A 23983-nucleotide genomic window follows, 5' to 3' on the forward strand; every position below is an offset into this window, starting at 1 on the left:
TATACTCTACATCTTCCACTCCTTATCTCACACCCTACATACTGGTGGTTTGTTTTGTGATGGGGAAAAGTGCATGTATTGATGAAACTGTTTGCTACTAAAGCAACCTCAGGCAGTATGCTAATGGCTCAAGTCAAAGAACAGCATTTTTCTCTGAAAATTATTTCTAAATCACTGACACTGTTTGTTTATAGGTCTTCCTATCACTGGGCTCTAATTTCACTTTGCAACTGGTGACTGTGATGCTTGTCGGTGGACGTTTCTATGGAATGCCAACAATTCTTCAGGAAGCAAAATCTGCTGTCCTTCCAGTCTCTGAGAAAGCTGCCAATTCTCAGGTAATTGGCCCTGGGTGTGGTTCTCTCAGCAGAACACTAGAGGGCAGCTTTTACAGGAAGGACGGAGACTCTTAGAGCTAGAATTTCTCATGAGTAACTATTTTCTTAAAAATAAATAACTGTGAATATCAAAGTAGATGTAACAGATATATTATATAAAATAATTAGTCTATTTTCAACATTCAGTAGGAAAAGAGATATGTCCATATCTCTTCTTGATATTATGTATCTAATATTGAGGTATATTATGTTAAATAATTAAAATTATAATGAAGCACTAATATTCCACACTTTTTCGCATACTAACATTGTGAATGTTTATCTTTAATATTCAGACTTTGGTTTACAGGGGCCAAGTTTGTCTTGATGTAGATAAATGCTGATGGTCAGATCCTGTGATATGGTTGCAACTAAGTATTTGCATCTTCTGTCTGAGGTCGTTGTAGGAAAGATTATTTCCCAATCATTTCATAAATGCACATGAGGACAAAGAACAACTTGAGGGCTTTCCTTTCCTCTCAGGCGGATTCTGTCAATATATGAAAAAGACAAGGCTGTTATCTGTGGCTATGGTAACGTGTGTATGTTTGAAGCCATTGTGTGATATAATTCTATCCTACTCCTTCAGGTGGGAGCTGAAGTGACTCGAGCAAGCCTGGCTCAAGATGCTGAGGTGGAATCTGTACAGATGAATGGGCAGGAATATGGGCAGATATAGTCTCTGGCCACTAAGGGATGCTCTTCAGCTACTCCCGCCTGAGCATCTTCTCCAAGGAGAATGAATGTGCTTTTTCTCTTAAAATAGAATACACTGGCTATTAAAATAACTGAGAGTAAAAGGTTTTTTTTTCTTTACCTCCTCTTCTTTAAGAGTGAATGAGGAAATATAATTTATTAATGCTTTGAATTTTGTTGTCTTCTTTTTGTTCATGGGTTGTTATAAAAAAAAAAGATTCAGCAAAACCATTCATTTGGAGTAAAACATTTCCTACTCCTTATCCATGCACATTGTCACAATACTGTATCACCCCAAAGGGCAAGGTTAGAGTACATCATGGTACATTCACGTCTTTGGTGTAACCTCTATACTTGTATCAGTGTTTGGTGTGTGTGTGCACGCATGTGTGTGTGTATGTGTGATGTGGCTAGGGCATTTCAAAATAGCCCTCTCGTCATGTAGCAAGAATGATCTCACTCAAAGCTTTTGGCAGTTGCTAAGCAGAAGCCTCATGGGCTGGGCATGGTGGCTCATGCTTTTAATCCCAGCAATTTGGGAGGCCCAGGTGGGTGAATCCCCTGAGGTCAGGAGTTTGAGACTAGCCTGGCCAACGTGATAAAACCTTGTGTCTACCAAAAATACAAAATTAGCTGCATGTGGTGGCATATGCCTGTAGTCCCAGCTATTGGGGAAGGTGAGGCATGAGAATCACTTGAACCTGGGAGGCAGAGGTTGGAGTGAGCCGAGATCATACCACTGCACTCCAGCCTGGATGACAGAGCGACACTCTGTCTCAAGAAAAAAAAAAAGAAGAAGAAAAAGAGAAGCCTCACTGTAACAGAGAATCTAGGCTGGGGTCAAATTAAAGTAGTTGTTGTTTCTTTTCCTCTGTGGCTCCAGAAGTTATCCTGCGGAACCCTCTCATGTTTTTCTATTATTCTTCATTCCAATTTAAGAAGGGGAGAATGAGTTTTAATATATAACTCTTGATTAAATGGTATCCCAAATTTATAGCTATTGAGACCAAAAGAGGTAAACTGAATTGTTCAAATCAAAATGTGAAGCCAGGAATCTGCTTTTATTCTTACTCATTGCTCAGAACTTATTTCATCTATAAATCACATACCCTGGGAACATTGCACATAAAACAAAATCTTACTTGATGCTTGTGATAAAGATGGGTATTAAAAAAAAACTTTGAAGTTTTCTGGTCTTCAAAAAAAGATATAAAATTAAGTCAGAGCTGAAAAGAACCCTAATAGAAGGTCTAGTTCATGGTGCTTACTTTATAAATGAAAAAATATACTATTATATCTTAGAAGTCAAATTTTAGTTCTACAAATGAGGTTCTGGAAAGACCCATGAACAAGTCATATTAAATGCCATTTAACATATTTTGCTTTCATTTAACCATAATTATGCTTATCTTTTTTTGGATGTTGTTCATTCAAAAGATAACATTTTGATTAAAAAAAGAAAAAGCTATCAACTATAACCTAAATAATAAAGTAAAATACATTTTAAAATCTGAGATGTTATTTCTTAAGCACTTCTCTTTAATTCAATATGAGACAAGGATATATATTGTATAAACCAAGGGAAAGTTTACATTTAACCCATTCCTCAGAAAACAGGAAGGTTTAGAGAGAAATAAAATACTCTAAGCATGATTTTCCCTCAGGTCGGATTTGAATCCACTGCTTTTCAACTCATGAACATCACTGCTGGCACAAGCCACGTTATGATTTCTAGGAGAGGCACATATGGCGCTCTCTCGGTTGCCTGGACCACTGGATATGCTCCTGGGTTAGAAATTCCTGAACTCATTGTTGTTGGCAACATGACCCCAACACTGGGTGAGTTGTAGTTTTTCTAAGATGAGTCCTGTAGAATATTGGAAGGATATCATTGGCCACTGATTGTCTTGGGTTATCCTTATTCTGGACACTAAAGGTAGTTTTCGAATACAATGCTCCCATATTTAAGTGATCAGAGTAGTGCAGGCTTCTTGGTGAGAAAAGGAGAGAAGCTTTTTTCAGTCAAATTAACAACTCCATACCTTACCTCAAAAGACTGGGGTCACTAAGCAAACTACTCTGTCCATACAATAGGAGTTTGTTGAAAGTAGTTCTAAGAATCTAATTTGGCAAATACAGTAATAAGAAAAATAAAAATACATACAGCTCTTGTATGCATTTCCATGTTCACCTGACTATTTCTGGCAGTAGGGCAGCTGTTACTTTAGATACTTTATTTTTTTAAAGTATACCATTAGGTCTTTGAGAGCTAGTGAGATGCGAATGTTAGATGGTTTGACCTCTACCGTGTTATAGCAAGCTCACTGCAAATTTAGATAATGAGAGTTTATAAAGAACCCTCCAGTGGGCTCTGAATCTGAGGATCTCCCTCCTTGATTCACAGGGTCTTGTTGGTCACCAGGCAAACGCCATTTACACTCAGTAAGAAACCTAATGAATCCTGCAGAGGACTGAGATCCTCAGTCTCTCAGAAAGGAGGGAATGATTTTCATTTTCCCAAGATCTCGGCATCACTGAGAGATAAGAAGGAATGAAAGCTAAGGTCCTATAGAAGATGGGGGATGAGGGCTAGGCCAGTGAAAATGACAACATTTTCATGCCGGCTTCCATCCTAACAGGAATCCCAGAAAACAGAGAAATTAGCTGCGTGACTGAGAGACACCATAGTGTGATAACTGCCTTGGATACTGGGGTTTCTTTAGCCACTGCATAGGTGCCCCTGATGTGATGTCTCAGACATTGTCTCCTCTTGTTTTCCTTTTGGCATGTCCCCTAAGTTAAAGATATTTAATTATTTTTTCCTGTTTATTTTCTAGCCCTTTTTTTCCTGCAGAAACTCTTTTACTTCCTTACCCGTCTGTCACTTTGGGTGATATGCATAGCTTCATATAATCTAGGGTGTTTGCAAAAATTTTTTATGTTAGTAACCACTTGCTACATATGAAAAGATTTATGTGTAGAAATATTGCTTATTATGAGTGTATATGCGGCTTTGTGCTTACATGTCACATTAATCTTCAAACGCTTTTGTGAGTTTATGTTAACTTGATTCAACTAAAATAACAGGAGTTCCCAAATAATAGATCTGTATCTTCAAACAGATTCATTTAGTTTCTTGAGCCTTTGTAATAAATTTTCAAACACAATGAAAAGTACAGTGAACACCCATAAACTCACTGACTAGATTTATTTATTTATTTTATTTTAATTTTTTTTTTTTTTTTTGAGACAGAGTCTTGCTCTGTCACCCATGCTGGAGTGCAGTGGCGCCATCTCAACTCACTGCAACCTCCATCTCCCAGGCTCAAGGTATTCTCCTGCCTCAGCCTCCTGAGTAGCTGGGATTATAGGCTTGCGCCACCATGCCTGGCTAATTTTTGTATTTTTTGTACAGATGGGGTTTCACCATGTTGGCCAGGCTGGTCTCAAACTCCTGACCTCAGAATCCGCCCTCATCGGCCTCCCAAAGTGTTGGGATTACAGGCGTGAGCCACTGCACCTGGCCTTGACTAGATTTAATAGTTGTTACAGTCTGCTATATTTGTGACATTTTTTCTGAAGCATTTTAAAGTAAAATACATAGATTATGATATTTCACCCCAATCTACTTCAATATGTATCCTAAAAATATGCTGGGGCCAGAATTTAAACCAAAGCCTGACACTAAGTCTATATTAAAGCTTGCCTAACACCAGTCTCTTTTCACTACTGGATTTTGTCATTGAGCCAGGAAATAAAAAGATATAAAGGAGAAAAGTAAACAGGGACCGAAAGCAAGATTTGTGTGGTCTCCTGTAAGTTTACCTCTCCCCCCACCCCTTTTTAAAAATGTTTTACCTTTTGTGAACTATAATCGAATTTTGGAAAAGAAAATACATTACTACAGTTTTAAAAGTCAAATCCCAATTTAAGATAAGAAATAATACCCTACTTTGCTTTTTCATGTTTTCTTTCAGGGAGCCTTTCATTTTCCCACGGTGAACAAAGGAAAGGAGTTTTCCTGTGGACGTTTCCTAGCCCTGGTCAGCCAGAGGCCTTTGTTCTTCACCTATCAGGAGTGCAGAGCAGTGCTCCTGGTGGAGCTCAACTCCGGTAAGACCAACCTCATTCTCGCCCAAGAAATTCTCTGAGGAATAATCTGGAATTCATCCATCAAAACAGAAAAAGCCACAAGGATTATTCTCCTTGAAGCAAACACAAACATAGTTTTATTTTATTTTATTTTATTTTATTTTATTACCTCCCGGGCTCAAGGTATTCTCCTGCCTCAGCCTCCTGAGTAGCTGGGATTATAGGCTCACGCCACCATGCCTGGCTAATTTTGTAGTGTAGTTTTAGTGTAGAGCATCACGTGGCGTGCATGCTGGAGAGGGAGGCGGCTCTTAGGAGCCCCACCACCCACTGTTTGCCCTAAAGAGAGCTCCTCATGCCCCACCTTGAGAATGGGGGCTGGGGTACCATCTCCACCAAGAGCCATGATGGCAGTTCTCCTCCTGTTAAAGACAGCTATCTTCTGAGAAGCTGAAAATACCTGATTGCCCCGAGTGATTAAGAGTAAGAATAAGATTAAGTAAGAATAAGACATCACAGTAGGGTGATAATATTACTTATTTGGACCAGTGGCCCTTTGACTTTAATTTAATTTTATTGAATTTTACTATGTATCTATAATGACTGTTTCTGCAAATACAGTATATTTGCAGATAAATACGTACCAGCCAAAAGCAATTTACTTTCCTTATTTCTGGGATAGACTCAACCAGAGCAGCAGAGGGCAGACCTGCTATTCAGACTTAGGGATTTAGTCCTGGCTCTGCCACTTACTCGCTGTGTAACTTTGAGAAAATTACTTGATCTTTCTGTTCTTCAGTTTACTTGTAAAATAAAGAAAATTTTGGGGTATGAAAACTAGAGTGTATTCAAGTATGTTTGTGTACATGTTTATGTGTGGGGGATCTCCATTGGGGAAATAAAATATGACTTTAGATTATACATATGCCATTTTTAAAATGTTCATCCAGAGAACATATTTTAGGGTTACAAATTCAAATGCTTTAACAGCAACAGTAGTTATTAACAGTATTATAGTGCTTGGCCAGGCGTGGTGGCTCACGCCTGTAATCCCAGCACTTTGGGAGGCCACAGCAGGCAGATCACCTGAGGTTAGGAATTCAAGACAAGACTGGCCAACATGGCAAAACCCCATCTCTACTTAGAATACAAAACATCAGCCAGGTGTGATGGTGCGTGCCTGTAGTCCCAGCTACTTGGGAGGCTGAGGCAGGAGAATCGCTTGAGCCCAGGAGGCAGAGGTTGCAATGAACTGAGATCACGCCACAGTGCTCCAGCCTGGGCAACAGAGTGAGTGAGACTCCGTATCAAAAACAACAAGAAGTAGTATTATAGGGCTTACCCTAGGCCAGGCATAAATCTTTTTTTTTTTTTTTTTTTTTTTTTTTTTTGAGATGGAGACTCACTCTTTCGCCCAGGCCGTACTGTAGTGGTGCTAGCTCGGCTCACTGCAAGCTCCGCCTCCCGGGTTCACGCCATTCTCCTGCCTCAGCCTCCCGAGTAGCCGGGAGTAGCTGAGACGACAGGCGCCTGCCACCGTGCCCTACTAATTTTTTGTATTTTTAGTAGAGACGGGGTTTCACTGTGTTAGTCAGGATGGTCTCGATCTCCTGACCTCGTGATCCGCCCACCTCGGCCTCCCAAAGTGCTGGGATTACAGGCGTGAGCCACCGCGGCCAGGCATAAATCTTACAGTGCTTACTCTAGGCTGGGCATAAATCACACACACACACACACACACACACACACACACACACACACACACACACACACACACTGTCTCTCTTTACTCTCCCCAGCAACCTTACAAAGTAGATTATATTATTTGTCTCATTTTATAGATGACGAAAGTCATAGATAGATTATGCGATAAACCCAGAAGCACACAGTTAATATATGTTGGGGCCATGATTTCAACCCAGGCTGAATGGCCTCTGTGTGAGGTATTAACCACTGTTTTACGTACTGAGTGCTAGCTGCTTGACGAGAGAGAGTAATGGGACCTGAAAAATCCTCCCTAAAGGCATTTAAATTTATATTAAAACCAAAAACTTGTTAGCAAAAGAAAATATACCTGTAGACAGAATTAGGCCGAGAGACCAGCAGTTGTAACCTCTGATATAGCTATTAACTCACAATAAAAATCTATAGGAAAAAAACTAAGAATAAATTATTCTATCATGGGTGTCTATCCTCATTCATACATAAAGTTTTAGCCACATTTGCATGAGAGGTTAGTTCCATTACTGGCAGCTGAAGAAAGCAAGGATTTTGCTGCTAGTGCCAGTAACTATTTCTATTTGGTAGATAAGAAAGCTGGCAGAGGTCCAGAACATTGTAGTAATATTGTTCCCCTTGTACTGATCCTAAGAGAGAGCCTGATTTTCAGATCCCTCAGACAGCTGCTCTGGGATGATGGAGAAATAGACCAGAGACCTATAAGCTTTTCATTTAGCTCAGACTTGTTAGTTCCTGTCCCTGCTTTTGCAGTTCCTGTTCTTACATTTCTTTTGCCCTTACATATCAATAAATAGGGTTTGATGGAATTTGAAATGGCACGTCATTGTTAAGTTGCTGCCCTCGTGAGCAGCATTTTAAATATGTGAATGATGAATCTCTACAGTCATATTCCTATTTTTTAAAAAATCAATTTCTTCATGATTTAATTTTTTTCCCAGATCAGGTTTCATTGTTGCTGAAATTGAACCAATGGGCATCTTCCAATTTTCCACTAGCTCAAGAAATATCATAGTGTCAGAAGATACACAGATGATCAGATTACATGTACAAAGACTATTTGGGTTCCACAGCGATCTTATTAAAGTTTCTTATCAGACCACTGCAGGAAGCGCCAAGCCACTGGAAGATTTTGAGCCTGTTCAGAATGGGGAACTGTTTTTTCAAAAATTCCAAACTGAGGTTGATTTTGAAATAACCATTATTAATGATCAGCTTTCTGAGATAGAAGAATTTTTTTACATTAACCTTACTTCAGTAGAAATTAGGGGATTACAAAAGTTTGATGTTAATTGGAGCCCACGCCTGAATCTAGATTTCAGTGTTGCAGTGATTACAATATTGGATAATGATGACCTGGCAGGAATGGATATTTCCTTCCCCAAGACAACTGTGGCTGTAGCAGTTGACACAACTCTCATTCCTGTAGAAACTGAATCCACCACATACCTCAGCACAAGCAAGACGACTACCATTCTGCAGCCAACCAACGTGGTTGCCATTGTTACTGAGGCAACTGGTGTATCTGCCATCCCTGAGAAACTTGTCACCCTTCATGGCACACCTGCTGTGTCTGAAAAGCCTGATGTGGCCACTGTAACTGCGAATGTTTCCATTCATGGAACATTCAGCCTTGGGCCATCCATTGTTTATGTTGAAGAGGAGATGAAGAATGGCACATTCAACACTGCAGAAGTTCTTATCCGAAGAACTGGTGGGTTTACTGGCAATGTCAGCATAACAGTTAAAACTTTCGGTGAAAGATGTGCTCAGATGGAACCAAATGCATTGCCCTTTCGTGGTATCTATGGGATTTCCAACCTAACATGGGCAGTTGAAGAAGAAGACTTTGAAGAACAAACTCTTACCCTTATATTCCTAGATGGAGAAAGAGAACGTAAAGTATCAGTTCAAATTTTGGATGATGATGAGCCTGAGGGGCAGGAATTCTTCTACGTGTTTCTCACAAACCCTCAAGGGGGAGCACAGATTGTGGAGGGGAAGGATGGTACTGGATTTGCAGCTTTTGCCATGGTTATTATTACAGGTATATCTTTGAAATGATGGAGATAAAAATATACTTTTATGGTACATAATTTGTATTAAGATGAATCTAGCTTAAATTTAATGGAAGAAGGTGAAGTACTTAAGTTATTCATAGGAATGCATTAAAGTGTTGTTTTTCTGTAGCATGGACCCATGACATGAACTCATGATGTGCTGTTCTGAGGGCCCTATAATTTAATGTACTATAAATGTCACTGAGATCAGAGCCAGTAATACAATCTATAAATCTATACTCTCACAATATAAAGAACGTTTAATTTAATCATCCAAACACATGATTGCCTATCCTGTTTTGAAACTTCATTCTAAATTTACCAGCTACTTTCAGTAATCCATCCTAAAGTCAAAGATTTCATTGGCAGGAAATTCTTTTTTTTTTTCTGTTACCAAAAAGATTTAAACTGTTGCCTTTTGTTTTGCTTTTGACCCAATGTAGTTGATATAGCCATCATACTATTGTGTATATACGTTACAATAGCTTAAAATTTTAATAATTTTTTTATTTCTCATGTATCTTATGCAGTCTTTTCATGACAGTTTGCAGTTTACCTCTGAAATCATACTGTATTTTTTTTTTTTTGGAGATGGAGTCTTGCTCTGTTGCCCAGGCTGGAGTGCAGTGGCATGATCACAGCTCACTGCAACCTCTGCCTCCCAGGTTCAAGCAGTTCTCTGACTCAGCTTCCCGAGTAGCTGGGATTACAGGCACCTGCCACCACGCCCGGCTAATTTTTTTTATTTTTAGTAGAGACAGGGTTTCATCATGTTGACCAGCTGGTCTTGAACTCCTGACCTTGTGATCCACCTGCCTCAGCCTCCCAAAGTGCTGGGATTACAGGCGTGAGCCACTGCACCCGGCCTGAAATCATACTGTATTTCTTTAAATGAAATACATCAGCATGTCAATACCTTATAGGAATTAGAGAAGTGACAGGCTATCTCATGATTCTTTTCTTTTTTCATTTTTATGTTTTATTGTAAAGTGACAACTTATAATTGTACATATTTAGAGGGTACAAGGAATGATGTTATGATTATAAGTGCAGTGTAGAATAATTTAATCAAGCTAGTTAACATGTACATTACCTCAAGTACTTAACTTTTTTTATAGTGAGAATATTTCAAATTTACTATCTTAGAAACTTGGAAATGTACAGTACTCTATATTAACCATATTCACCATTCTGTGCAATAGACCTCAAAACATATTTTTGAAATTTGATGCTTCCTAGAGTTCGTATTTTATTTTAGCCACTCAGTTTTAATTCAGTCATAATTTTGCAATCTTTTAACCTCCTTTCATATGCTCAGCATTATCTCATTTATGTTAACCTACAAATTTACATCAATTAGTATGATTTATTCCTGTTTCTACAGTTTATGAAGTGTGTTGTAAATTCTTATTCTATTCTACAAGTTATTTACTGATTTTGATTCAAATTGGCTTAATGCCATTTATATATTTCTATTAAAATTAATTTGGTAGCCGGGCACGGTGGCTCACACCTGTAATCCCAGCACTTTGGGAGGCCGAGTCGGGTGGATCACGAGGTCAGGAGATCGAGACCATCCTGACTAACACGGTGAAACCCCATCTCTACTAAAAAAATACAAAAAATTTGCCAGGCATGGTGGCAGGCACCTGTCGTCCCAGCTACTCGGGAGGCTGAGGCAGGAGAATGGCGTGAACCCGGGAGGCGGAGCTTGCAGTGAGCCCAGATCACGCCACTACACTCCAGCCTGGGCGACAGAGTAAGATTCCGTCTCAAAAAATAAAAAAAAAAAAAATTAATTTGGCAGTCAGCATCCTCCTTCTCATTCTATGACACAGATATTTTATTACAGTTATTTGAATATAACCAGGGCTGATAGTAAAAATACTTAACAATTAGTTTGGCACTGGCCAGGCCCATTAAAATGGCTTCTGGAGGTTCTTTGCTGTTCCAAGCCATACTCCATTAATTACTGGATCATGGGGAGGTCTTGTAGTCCTGGTTAGGGAAGTGGCAGAGGACTCTTTGGGGGCTCAGGACAGAAGTTAGGTACCAACTGGAATGGAAGTGCTTCCCTGTTTTATCAGACAATATAGCCTACCAGTGCCTACCCCTTCATCAGCTCTGAGCTTAGTTTTAACTCAACAGGCAAATGGTAACTCAGCTGAGCTCTGTGAGATTCTGTAATGTTTACCTTCCCTACATAAGGCACACTCATCACACACCTGTTGCAAACGACCAATACCCTACCATAGCTACCACTAACATCGTATGATGTAATTGGCCTGACTACACCACCAGGCACATTCACGTGGTCATAATACCTTAAGTTCCTTTACCTGCAAATGTTGCCCTCATCTTTTCCCTACCTGACATTTTTTTCTTAATAATATTTCTCACTTAACTGGATAATTAATTTTGCTGCATCCACCTACCTTTATAATCTTTTCACATTTAGATTTTAGAACAAACTTTCTGAGTAAGTCAGGGAAAAAATAGTTTATTTAGTTTTGATTTTGATCATTGGCACATTACAAGTCTGGAATCATTTTACTAGAAATTTGAAATCAAATTTATTATTGTAAATGTGACAAGGGAAGTGTTTTTTCATTAGAATCATGCTAGTTGCTATTGCCTTGGAAAAGGAAATGAGGGTTCTGCTGTGATAGTCTTGTAATCTACTTGAAGAGCCCAAATCCTCACTTAAGGTGACAAGAAAACAATTGCTGCCAAAGATAAAAAGTCAATGTCAGATTCTGATACCAGGCTACGAAGTGATTGCAGTGATTAATTGGTGAGGATGAGGATTGGCAGTCTGAAACAAAACACACATGAGACCCTAGGACAAATGTAGCCCATCACTTGCATGTCCCTAATAAAGGGGCTCCACATTTACTTTAGGACCAGGGAAATGGTCCAGGGGCTGAGGACTACCAGTTCTTCCCTATCAGGACAGTTGAGTGGTTTTCTGTTTCCTTAACCCAACCTACTCCCTAATTTCAGAAGTTCTGTCTCCTTAGAATGCCAGGAATCAGGTTTCAGGGTGATGGGTACACATGATAATATGGTTTGGCTCTGTGTCCCCACTCAATTCTCATCTCCAGTTGTAATCCCCCAAATCCCCATGTGTCAAGGGTGGGATCTGGTGGGAGATGATTGGATCATGGGGGCAGTTTCCCTCATGCTGTTCTTGTGATAGTGAGTGAGTTCTCATGAGATCTGATGGTTTAAAAGTAGCAGTTCCTTTGTTGTCTCTCTCCTGCCACCATATATGATGTGCTTTGCTTCCCCTTCCACCATGATTGTAAGTTTGCTGAGGCCTCCCCAGACATGCAAAACTGTGAATCAATTAAACCTCTTTTGTTTATAAATTACCTAATCTCAGGTAGCATCTTTATAGCAGCATAAAAATGAACTAATACACATGGTTTTTGAGGCCGATTGCTTTAGGATCATTGCTTCTAGGACCAATGCAAAACAGGGCCATGGAGAATAGAAAGCAGTCAGAACTATGCAGTGGTATTTCTCTAGTCTGAGAAGCTGGCTTAGTTGCTGCCTAGGGTTTGAAGTGATGATTTCTGTATAGTATGAACCCTAGTTTTGTTCCAGTTTAAACATTTTTTTTTTAGTATAATGGTACCCGTAACCTCAAGTGTTGCTTAGGAAAGTTTCTGATACCCAGAGATGCTCAGGAGTTCCTTAATATTTCTGTTTTGTTCTGGGGCAAATAGCTTCATGGATAGCATAGAGGGTCTTTTAATCAAACCTCTTATGTGAAGGTAAATCCGTTGAACAGAGTTCATTTATTTCCCAAGTATTTATTCAACACTTACTATATGCTCAGTTCTGTTCTCGGAGCTGGGGATACAGTAGTGAATAAAAGTTGATGCTCTAGTAGGGCTTACATTCTGTGGGGGTTATATAGCCTTAAAACAGATAAATATCTAAAATTTCAAGGACTGTCAAATGTAAAGTAGGATCTTAATAGAAAAATGAATATGTGTGTGTCAGGGGGAAAGAGTGGGATTTGATGTTTTATTTCTTCTTTTCTTCTATTCCCAAACAGTTAGACACCTTGATGTTATCACAGTTTAGTTTATTTTTAATAAAGATCTTTTAACAACTGTAGCTCTCCTCACCACCTGTGAATTTCTCACTTTTAAACCATCTGAGCTGGCAAGATTAGTGGAGCATGGGAGGTCTTTTAAATAATTCTTGAATATATTATAGCCCTCCATTCTTTTCTTCAGGGAGTGACCTTCACAATGGCATCATAGGATTCAGTGAGGAGTCCCAGAGTGGACTAGAACTCAGGGAAGGAGCTGATATGAGAAGATTGCACCTTATTGTCACAAGACAGCCAAACAGGTATGTGTATATATAGTATATGGAAGACGTAACATTCTGTGTGTCTGTACAAATGTAATTTCAATTCATACAATGGTGGAGGGCAGGGTAAGATAGAAGGAGGTAGTGTGGAATTTGGCATGTCTTCAGATGCTCTAGTTCTTAATCTGTGATTATGGTACTTCGTTTATGATCATAACTTAGGGTTACCTTGAGTGTTTTATACTTCATGAAGTACCATACAAATATCAGACTATGTAGGTCATCACTTCATCATATTGCCTATTATCTGCTCACTCTACATACATACCATTTTCCTGTGATGAAAACTTGGAGTACCAAAATTTTGTTTGCAACTTAAAACTGTATAGTAGCATCTTTAGATGCTCATCACACACGTGCTTGGTATGCACACATGCACATGTGTATATATTACATTTTCCATATTGGGCGTAAATAATCTGTGAGAATGTAGGTCTCCCTTTGCCCTATTTTACAATAGCAACCATTATGAGTGGAAGTGTTGTTTCTTTAGAAAAATTCTTTTTAAAAGAGAAATGAGGAACATTTACTTGCCTTTAGGAACTCCCTATAATTCTCATTTTCACATTTTTTGGACATAATAGAAAAATATATTTTTTAAATTTTCTGTTTTTTTTAAGTTTATTATTATTATACTTTGTTTTTTTAAAATTTTATTATTATTATACTTTAAGTTTTAGGGTACATGTGCACAACGTGCAGGTTTGTTACATATGTATACATGTGCCATGTTGGTGTGCTGCACCCATTAACTTGTCATTTAGCATTAGGTATATCTTCTAATGCTATCCCTCCCCCCTCCCCCCACCCCACAACCGTCCCCAGTGTGTGATGTTCCCCTTCCTGTGTCCATGTGTTCTCATTGTTCAGTTCCCACCTATGAATGAGAACATGTGGTGTTTGGTTTTTTGTCCTTGCGATAGTTTGCTGAGAATGATGGTTTCCAGCTTCATCCATGTCCCTACAAAGGACATGAACTCATCATTTTTTATGGCTGCATAGTATTCCATGGTGTATATGTGCCACATTTTCTTAATCCAGTCTGTCATTGTTGGACATTTGGGTTGGTTCCAAGTCTTTGCTATTGTGAATAGTGCCGCAATAAACATATGTGTGCATGTGTCTTTATAGCAGCATGATGTATAATCCTTTGGGTATATACCCAGTAATGGGATGGCTGGGTCAAATGGTATTTCTAGTTCTAGATCCTTGAGGAATCGCCACACTGACTTCCACCATGGTTGAACTAGTTTACAGTCCCACCAACAGTGTAAAAGTGTTCCTATTTCTCCACGTCCTCTCCAGCACCTGTTGTTTCCTGACTTTTTAATGATTGCCGTTCTAACTGGTGTGAGATGGTATTTCATTGTGCTTTTGATTTGCATTTCTCTGATGGCCAGTGATGATGAGCATTTTTTCATGTGTTTTTTGGCTGCATAAATGTCTTCTTCTGAGAAGTGTCTGTTCATATCCTTTGCCCACTTTTTGATGGGATTGTTTGTTTTTTTCTTGTAAATTTGTTTGAGTTCATTGTAGATTCTGGATATTAGCCCTTTGCAATGAGTAGATTGCAAAAATTGTCTCCCATTCTGTAGGTTGCCTGTTCACTCTGATGGTAGTTTCTTTTGCTGTGCAGAAGCTCTTTAGTTTAATTAGATCCCATTTGTCAGTTTTGGCTTTTGTTGCCATTGCTTTTGGTGTTTTAGACATGAAGTCCTTGCCCATGCCTATGTCCTAAATGGTATTGCCTAGGCTTTCTTCTAGGGTTTTTATGGTTTTAGGTCTAACATGTAAGTCTTTAATCCATCTTGAATTAATTTTTGTATAAGGTGTAAGGAAGGGATCCAGTTTCAGCTTTCTACATATGGCTAGCTGGTTTTCCCAGCACCATTTATTAAATAGGGAATCCTTTCCCCATTGCTTGTTTTTCTCAGGTTTGTCAAAGATCAGATAGTTGTAGATAAGCGGCATTATTTCTGAGGGCTCTGTTCTGTTCCATTGGTCTGTATCTCTGTTTTGGTACCAGTACCATGCTGTTTTGGTTACTGTAGCCTTGTAGTATAGTTTGAAGTCAGATAGTGTGATGCCTCCAGCTTTGTTCTTTTGGCTTAGGATTGACTTTGTGATGCGAGCTCTTTTTTGGTTCCATATGAACTTTAAGGTAGTTTTTTCCAATTCTGTGAAGAAAGTCATTGGTAGCTTGATGGGGATGGCATTGAATCTATAAATTACCTTCGGCAGTATGGCCATTTTCACGATATTGATTCTTCCTACCCATGAGCATGGAATGTTCTTCCATTTGTTTGTATCCTCTTTTATTTCCTTGAGCAGTGGTTTGTAGTTCTCCTTGAAGAGGTCCTTCACATCCCTTGTAAGTTGGATTCCTAGGTATTTTATTCTCTTTGAAGCAATTGTGAATGGGAGTTCACTCATGATTTGGCTCTCTGTTTGTCTGTTATTGGTGTATAAGAATGCTTGTGATTTTTGCACATTGATTTTTGTATCCTGAGACTTTGCTGAAGTTGCTTATCAGCTTAAGGAGATTTTGGGCTGAGACGATGGGGTTTTCTAAATATACAATCATGTCATCTGCAAACAGGGACAATTTGACTTCCTCTTTTCCTAATTGGATGCCCTTTATTTCCTTCTCGAAAAATATTATTTGTTTTTACATTCCTTATACAGAGTATTAGGATACTTATTCATTGTTGAATGGAGTGTAGTCAAAGAAAACCACATAAGCCCTAAGGCTTAATCCTCTTATCTGTAGTGAGGAAAATTGGTCATTTTCAGCATCATCAGTGGTAAAGTAAGTGCTATACTTTGGATGAAGAGGTACCATTTGGTATACTTTGGATGAAGAGGTACCATTATTTGATAATAAACTCTACTAGACATGGGGATGACACCCTCTGTTAAGGCATTGGTGGGTTTCTTGCTCACAGGGCCTTTGAAGATGTCAAGGTCTTTTGGCGAGTCACACTTAACAAAACAGTCGTCGTGCTCCAGAAAGATGGGGTAAACCTGATGGAGGAACTTCAGTCTGTGTCAGGGACCACAACCTGTACAATGGGTCAAACAAAATGCTTTATCAGCATTGAACTCAAACCAGAAAAGGTAAGAAATGAAGAGACACACTAGTGTCAACTTCTAATTATATTTCTTTAGAATTAATCATTTTAAAAACACTATTGAAACTTACACATTGTTGATACGGAGATTCTTTGTGTTTTTCTTAGCCATAATGTCTAAATCTCTTTGCCGACAACAGACTTTAGACAGACTTGATTACATTATGGAATTTTGTAAATAAACTTGTCATTTTTCTATTTTTTTGTTTCTTGCCATTCTAAAATAACAACCATGTAGGTTTAACTTCTTTTTTTGTATTCTTGGTACAATTCTTTCCTTTTCTAGAAATAAATGTCTTATTCACAATTCTTTTTATTAGCCCCTTCCTACTTACATACAAAGAAAAAAATGTTTATCATTGCTTAATAAATGAACACATGCTTAATAAAAGACATGTCGATATGCTAACTCTTCTACACATTAAAATTAATAAAATATTAAGTATATGCTGTTAGAATCACATTTATCTTGCATGCTATCTCTTTTTTATATAACAATAACATTTCAGTATCACTATAAATTCAGATTCAAATAATTTTTATTACTTACTAAGTGATTTTCTTTTTGGTATTCAAATAGTCATGGCATGGCCACTGGTAGTCTTATTAAGCTGGTCTTTTGTCTTTTCAATATTACTTTTAAAATATCTGGAAGCATACTTGCTTTATAGCAATAACAAATATTCTAGAGCTGTCTTGATTTTTTCCCTGATGTAAGACAGCCAATTAACTAGTGTCAAAGGACTTGATTTCTTTGATCAGAAAGGATTTTAGAGATCTATATGTATGTACTAGAGCTATATAGGAAATTTGATGCAGGCAAATGTGTTGCTGTTGTGGCCACCTTGGTGGTGGTAGGGCTAGAAAATATATTTTCCTTAAAGCCTTGAATCCCCAGTCTTTTTTTCGTAGTGTAGCATATCACATCATTGTTTTTTGCTTTTCTTGAGTTATCATCAGCTACTAAAACTTTCTGTCACACTGACAATGAGGAACTGAAATTTCAATACTCAAGACATTTGATCATATAGTATGTCCTCACTTCACGTCCTCAATAGGCTCTTGGAAACTGCAACTTTATGTGAAACAATGTGCTGTATAATGAAACCAATTTTACCATAGACTAATTGATATAAACAACAGTTGACTTCCTACTGCACACAGTATGTCCTTTCATTTAAAGTTGCTGTTTCCAAGAACCTGTCATGGTTAAGTGAAGACTTACTGTATTCTACTTGAATTTAAACTCTTCTTCATGCATTTCTTCCAAATATTTTTATGCTTCCATCAACCCTCTCAACCCCATATTTCTTTTTTTCTTCTTTTTTGAGGTGGAGTCTCACTCTGTTTTCCAGGCTGCAGTGCAGTGCTGCGATCTCGGCTCACTGCAACCTCCACCTCCTGAGTTCAAGCGATTCTTATGCCTCAGCCTCCTGAGTAGCTGGGATTATAGGTGCACACCACCATGCCTGGCTAATTTTTGTATTTTTAGTAGAGACGGGGTTTCACCCTGTTGGCCTGGCTAGTCTGGAACTTATAGCCTCAAGCGATCTGCCCACCTTGGCCTCCCAATGTGCTGGGATTACAGGCATGAGTCAGCATGCCCAGGCTCCATATTTCTTAACTATAGCTTTCCCTTAATCAAAATACCACTTTCTCCATGATGCCTCCCATGAAACCTCTAGTTGGAGTTGTTGATTCTCTAAATTTATAAAACATTATCTGTACCTTTCCTATGGAAATTATCAGTTATATGCAGTGTTACAACTTACGCATAGTTTATATAGACTATAAGACTGTTAGCTGTTCAAAAATTAGAATATGGTTTTGCATTCTCCATAAATATGTTTTGCATACATGAATTACTAAAAATTATATTGTGCATTTTATCTCAAATAGGATTTTTGGTGAATTAGAATACTGATACGATCTCAATAGGCTTTAAACATCTGTCTCGTACAGTAGATGTTAACCTTGTAATTCTAAGAAGAGAGAGAAGAGCCATTAGGAGTGGGCTTGGGCAAGCTGAATAAAGAGAAATAGGAAAGTTAAAGTATAGGTGGGGTTAGGATAGACTACTTCCTCTGAGCTTGCCCTCCTTGCAGAAGAATATATAATTAAGGGGTAAGAAAATGCTGTATGCAATACATGGGATGCTAACTGTATATATTTGTTTTCCTAACTAGAGAAATGCTACTGAGCCCATTATCAAAAGTTTCAGTTAGGTAAGAGAAAAAAATTAGTCACACCTCTTCTTTCTCTTTCACATGTGATATTCAAATCGTAGAGTTTTCTTCTGCATTCTGAGAAGCAGCCAATTTTCAAGACACTTTTTCCCTCATTATCTTTTCACCTGTTAAAAGGCAAGGAACAAGCAAGGTTAATATACATTCTAGTTTCATTAAGAGGAAATTTAAAAAGAGAGAAGATGGAAGATGATTATTTTCTCATGAAAATGAAAAAGTGTTTTTCAAAAAGTACTATGAACTTTTGATATACATTTTAACATTTTACATGTTATGAGTAGAAGGGAATTTATTACTCATTCAGTTCAATTATTTTTATGTCAGATAAACTGAGACCTAATGATATACACAACACATGTTCTGTGACAATATTCTTCTGTAGTGGGCTTTGAGAAATTATTTGGAGGTCTTAGTAGAGCCACCCAATTATTGCTAGATTTTTGACCTAAGCACCATCTTCTTCATTTTTTGTCAAAGGAAAGACATCAGTTACACTGAACTTATTCTTGGAGTCACTGGAGTCAGTTTAAGAGTTAGGGTTCTGATAATGGAAGACTTTAGTTCAAATATTAACTCTTCTACCAATTAGCTGGGTGACATTGGACAGGTTGCTTAGCCTTCCTGAGCCTCCCAGGTTTAACGGGGTTAATAATAGGGCTGTGAGGCAGATAAAGAAAATAATGAGTGAGAAGTTCTTAGCACAGCTCTCGGCAGAGCTGGCCCTTCATAAGAGATGGTGAGTATTGCGATTATTCAGAATGGATGGAGATGGAGCCTGAGGGAATGCAATGACTTGAGTAATAACTACATCAACACAAGTGGTAGAAGAGTTACAGATATTGCAGACACAACAAATGCATCCACAGAATTACACCACTCATTAATGGCAGTGTCCCTTACCTCAATCCAGTCTATTGGCACTCAAAGTTTTTTGACTCTGTCCTATCTCAGATTATCATCTCTACAGTTTTTCAATACTTTCACTTTTGAATTATGAAGAATTTAAGTAACTCACCCAATTCAATTACTGGGCCAAGATTAGAACTCATCTCTTGAATTCCAGTCCATTTCCCCTTTTCCTGATTATTTATCTTATTATTCTATATTAGTGAAATGTAAAAGGTAACAATTAACTTAGGAAGCATGCTCTTAACCACAAAATCTGTTTAAATCCAGTGTTTAAATATTTGTTGCAAATATTTTCAAAAATATTTAAGTAAGGTATTGTTTCATTGTTACTTTGGTTTTTCTATTGCTGAATAGTTCTGGTCCCTGGAAAAATCATCTTATACTAGTTAGGGCAAAAGATCATCCTGGGATGCTTCTGACTTAACCAGAAAAAGAACCTGCTGGGAATTACACATGGAATGGGCTCTTATGAGGTCTCTGTCGTTTTTAGGAGTCTAGGGAGGTTCACATATGATCTGCAAGTCTTGATTTCTCATTAGACTTCAGAAATATTGTTTCAATAAAGTGTTTATTTCTAAGACTGGAAGACTCTTTATGTTACTAGTCTAATGATATGTAGGCACCCATCTGTACACTGTTCAATTTCAGATGATTCTTAACTTAGATTATAACATATTATTTTGTTTGTAGGTGGCTATAAGTATGTTCTAATCATCATCACAATGAAAAAGGAATATTTTTCTAGAAAATAAAAGTCTGTTGGAATGTAATATACCAAAATCCTTAGTTAAAAGAAACTGCTTTGAATTCAAGCTCGCTTGGCCATACTAGGTCTTGAATATAGTTACTATACTTTGATAGTGCTTTAGTTTATTGTATATGCCAAATGTAGTTTCTCAAAAGTGGACATAGTACAATTATTTCCATATTTCAATGTCAACTGACAGTTAATCAGCAACAGTAAAGAATGATATGTGCCACAGAAAAAACTAAATATTTCTTCAGAAAACAAAAGGAGATTAACTTGATTTATGCTATAACTAAGATATAACTTACTTATAAACACTTGGATAATTCTGAAGGGTTGGTTGTATCATTTCATGATGTAATAGTTATCATTAAAATGGTCACAAAACGTAATGGTCATTGCTGGTAGGTAAAAATGATACATTGTATCAAATTAGACAATGTCACTGCAGTTGTAAAGGCATCAGCTTAGCTCCTTTGAGTTATGCCAGATGGGTAACAATATTGCTAAGATTTGTGGATGATTTTGTTAAGAGTGAATCATTAGTAAAAACAGGTGATTGCCAATATGTTATAAAATTGAATTCAGGCTTTAGAAAATAAATTATTTGAGACTGTCGAGAAGGAACCAAGGTGAAACATGAGCAAACTGTAACCAGCAGACTACATTTAGACTATATACTGAATTTTGGAAAATTTTGAAAAATACATAAAACTTCAGAATTGACTATTATAAATATTTGATTATATTTATTTAAAGCACCTTAAAAATAAAAGAAATAAAAATAGAACCTTACAAAATTGAAGATCCATTTTTTTCCCCCTCCTCAGTAATATTCTCCAACTCCACTCCCGGCCCTGTCCCCACCCAAACCCTCCACCCAAGGCAACTGCCGTCAGGGTGTGGTAGTTAAAAAAGAAAACTTTACATAAATATGTATCTATTAATAAAATATAGTAAGCTTTGTGTAGTTTTAACTTTACTTTTATGGTATCATGCTATATATATCATTATACAGCTTGATATTTTCACTTACTGTCATATTTTGAGATGCATCTGTGTTAAAAAACATTGAATTAGTTTATTCCTTTTAACTACTTTATAGTGTTTTGTGGTGTGAATACATTTAATTTATTTTTTTGCTGATCATAGTATACATAGGTTGTTTCCTGACATTGATTTTCTAGTAAGAAGCTCGGCCAGAGAAAGTAAATGTATTTTTAAAGAAAGACCAAAAATAAATGTCATGATAATCTAAGAATTTAATTCCATAATTATACAGAATAGATCTCTAGATTTATATATTTATTTCTCTAAAAATGTATATGAATTATACAATATTTAAATATCAGAACTACCTACAGATAGAAATATGTTAGTAATAGTTCTTTTTTTTTCCTTTTTCTCATTGTCAGATACCACAGGTTGAAGTGTATTTTTTTGTGGAACTATATGAAGCTACTGCTGGAGCAGCAATAAACAACAGTGCCAGATTCGCACAGATTAAAATCTTAGAAAGTGATGAATCTCAAAGCCTCGTGTATTTTTCTGTGGGTTCTCGGCTGGCAGTGGCTCACAAGAAGGCCACTTTAATCAGTCTGCAGGTGGCCAGAGATTCTGGGACAGGACTAATGATGTCTGTTAACTTTAGTACCCAGGTAAGCATGGAATATATATATTCATACACGTTATGGTTTTCTTCTTTAACTACAGCAAGGGTAATGACATAGGGAATAATTGATACATTATTTTCTGAGGATAACATCGTAATTCACTTTTTATTCATTACATTAAGCTTTATCCTTGAAAGAGCTCAGCTTTTCACTCATCAGTAACAGATCATGTTTTAAAACGACAGACTTTTCTTTTTTCTCTCTTTTGACAAGATTGATTATACAGTGCAAACTATCTTACATAAATCTGTTTTATAAAATCTCTAGGGAGTTAAAATTTCTTCAGAATGTAACTGTTGAAGGCCAGAAGCAGAAAGTGAGGATCTTGTTATGTTTTGTTTCCAAAACAGTTGAAAATTTTCTTTTTCAGAACCTCCAACACTAGCTGATCTTTACACTTCTTCAAATCCATGTGTTCACAAAGCCTCACTGCCACTTTTTTCACATCCGTCCTCTTAGGTGACATCAGATAAAAGACAGGGAGGCTATCTGGGGACTCAGAAGATCAGTGCTGCATAACACTAAGTCACCAGACTGTGGGCTTGGCCCCAACAATACCATATACCTTTCAGCCTTATTTTTTTGCTTTTGTTTTAGCAGTGAAACTCTAACATAGTAAAGCAAAAATCTGTCTCTACTCTGCTTGAAGTATGATTGTTAGGATCATAGCTGACCCACCTTAGTCCTCTCTTTGTTCCCCTTACTTTATATAACTTCAGGAAACCCACTATTTGAAAACTGCCATTCTGGACAGCTCTCTATTTCCAATGTTTCAAGATTCCAAACCAGATGAATCCTTGGGCCTTAAGATTTCACAGTTTCATTAAAAGTTCCCTTTAGTACCTGCTTGGTTGCGTCACCATTGGGTGGCTCAAACAGGACATTCTGTGCATAAAACAGAACATATGTGTGGCCAGTATGTTGTAGCAGTTACATGAGTCAAGATGAGAGAATAGGCCTCAAGCTGTGGATATTAAGCTGTTCTGAAAGTTTGCCAGGCAGTAAAACTTATCTTTACAACAGAGTCCACAGTGCAGCAAACAAAAAGAAAACTCCCTATTATATGAGACCCTAGAAATAAAGTCTATTCTAAATAGCACAAAGTGAAGTATGTTGATTTACAGTAGGAAGACTTGAGTATTTTTTATTGGAGTATTTAAGATAGAAGATAAATTATAGAAGTCTGTTTCATTCTTCCTCTTCTCCCATAAAATGTATATCGTTATAACTTACTACTTTGGAGAATGGAAGAAGGGGGACTGGAAATGAAAAACCAGATGATAAAAGAGATTTGAGGCACATCTTAAGCGAGTTTATGTGCTCAGTCAGATGAGAGGGGAATTGAAGTTGCCAAAAGAAGAATCTGAAGGCCAGCAACTCTATCATATTTATTTATATGTTTTCTAGATTCTTCATAAGTGGTTCTTTGCAAAATGCATGCTGTCACTAGTGTATAACTCATAAAGGGCACTTATTTATGGAACAATATATTTTTAGGAATTTCCAGTTTTCCCTACTGTAATGGTTAATTTTATATGTCAGCTTGACTGGACCACAGAGTACCCATATATCTGGTCAAACATTATTCTAAGTGTTTCTGTGAGGGTTATTTTTTGGAATGAGATTGGCGTGTAAATCAGTAGACTGAGTAAAGCAGATTGCCTTCATAATGTGGGTGAGCCTCATTCAGTCAGTCAAAGTCCTGAATAGACCAAAAAGCCTGGCCCTCCTTTAAGTAAGAGAGAATTTTTTCCTGTCTGATAGGCTTTGACTTGGAATAGTGGCCTTTTCCGGTCTCTGGACTCAAAATGGAACATTGGCTATTCCTGGGTCTTAAGCCTGCTGGCTTTTGCACTGGAACTACACCATTGGTTCTCCTAGTTCTCAGGCCATAAGGCTTGAACTGGAACTAAACCATTGACCTC

At 37.6% G+C, this 23983-nt stretch overlaps 1 protein-coding gene across 7 annotated transcripts in view; it reads left to right on the forward strand.

Moving 5' to 3' along the window:
- The window catches only part of ADGRV1 (adhesion G protein-coupled receptor V1), a 596887-nt gene that overhangs the window by 240992 nt on the left and 331912 nt on the right, over window positions 1–23983 (forward strand). For all 7 annotated transcript variants that reach the window (XM_055387526.2, XM_055387529.2, XM_055387534.2 and 4 more), the window contains 7 exons: window positions 195–338; window positions 2738–2912; window positions 5051–5186; window positions 7844–8949; window positions 13213–13330; window positions 16297–16468; window positions 21801–22043. In XM_055387526.2, the coding sequence (XP_055243501.2) occupies window positions 195–338; window positions 2738–2912; window positions 5051–5186; window positions 7844–8949; window positions 13213–13330; window positions 16297–16468; window positions 21801–22043 (2094 nt within the window). The remainder of the gene's footprint in view (window positions 1–194; window positions 339–2737; window positions 2913–5050; window positions 5187–7843; window positions 8950–13212; window positions 13331–16296; window positions 16469–21800; window positions 22044–23983) is intronic.

This window comes from Gorilla gorilla, chromosome 4, assembly GCF_029281585.2.
Source record: "Gorilla gorilla gorilla isolate KB3781 chromosome 4, NHGRI_mGorGor1-v2.1_pri, whole genome shotgun sequence".
NCBI lineage: Eukaryota > Metazoa > Chordata > Mammalia > Primates > Hominidae > Gorilla > Gorilla gorilla.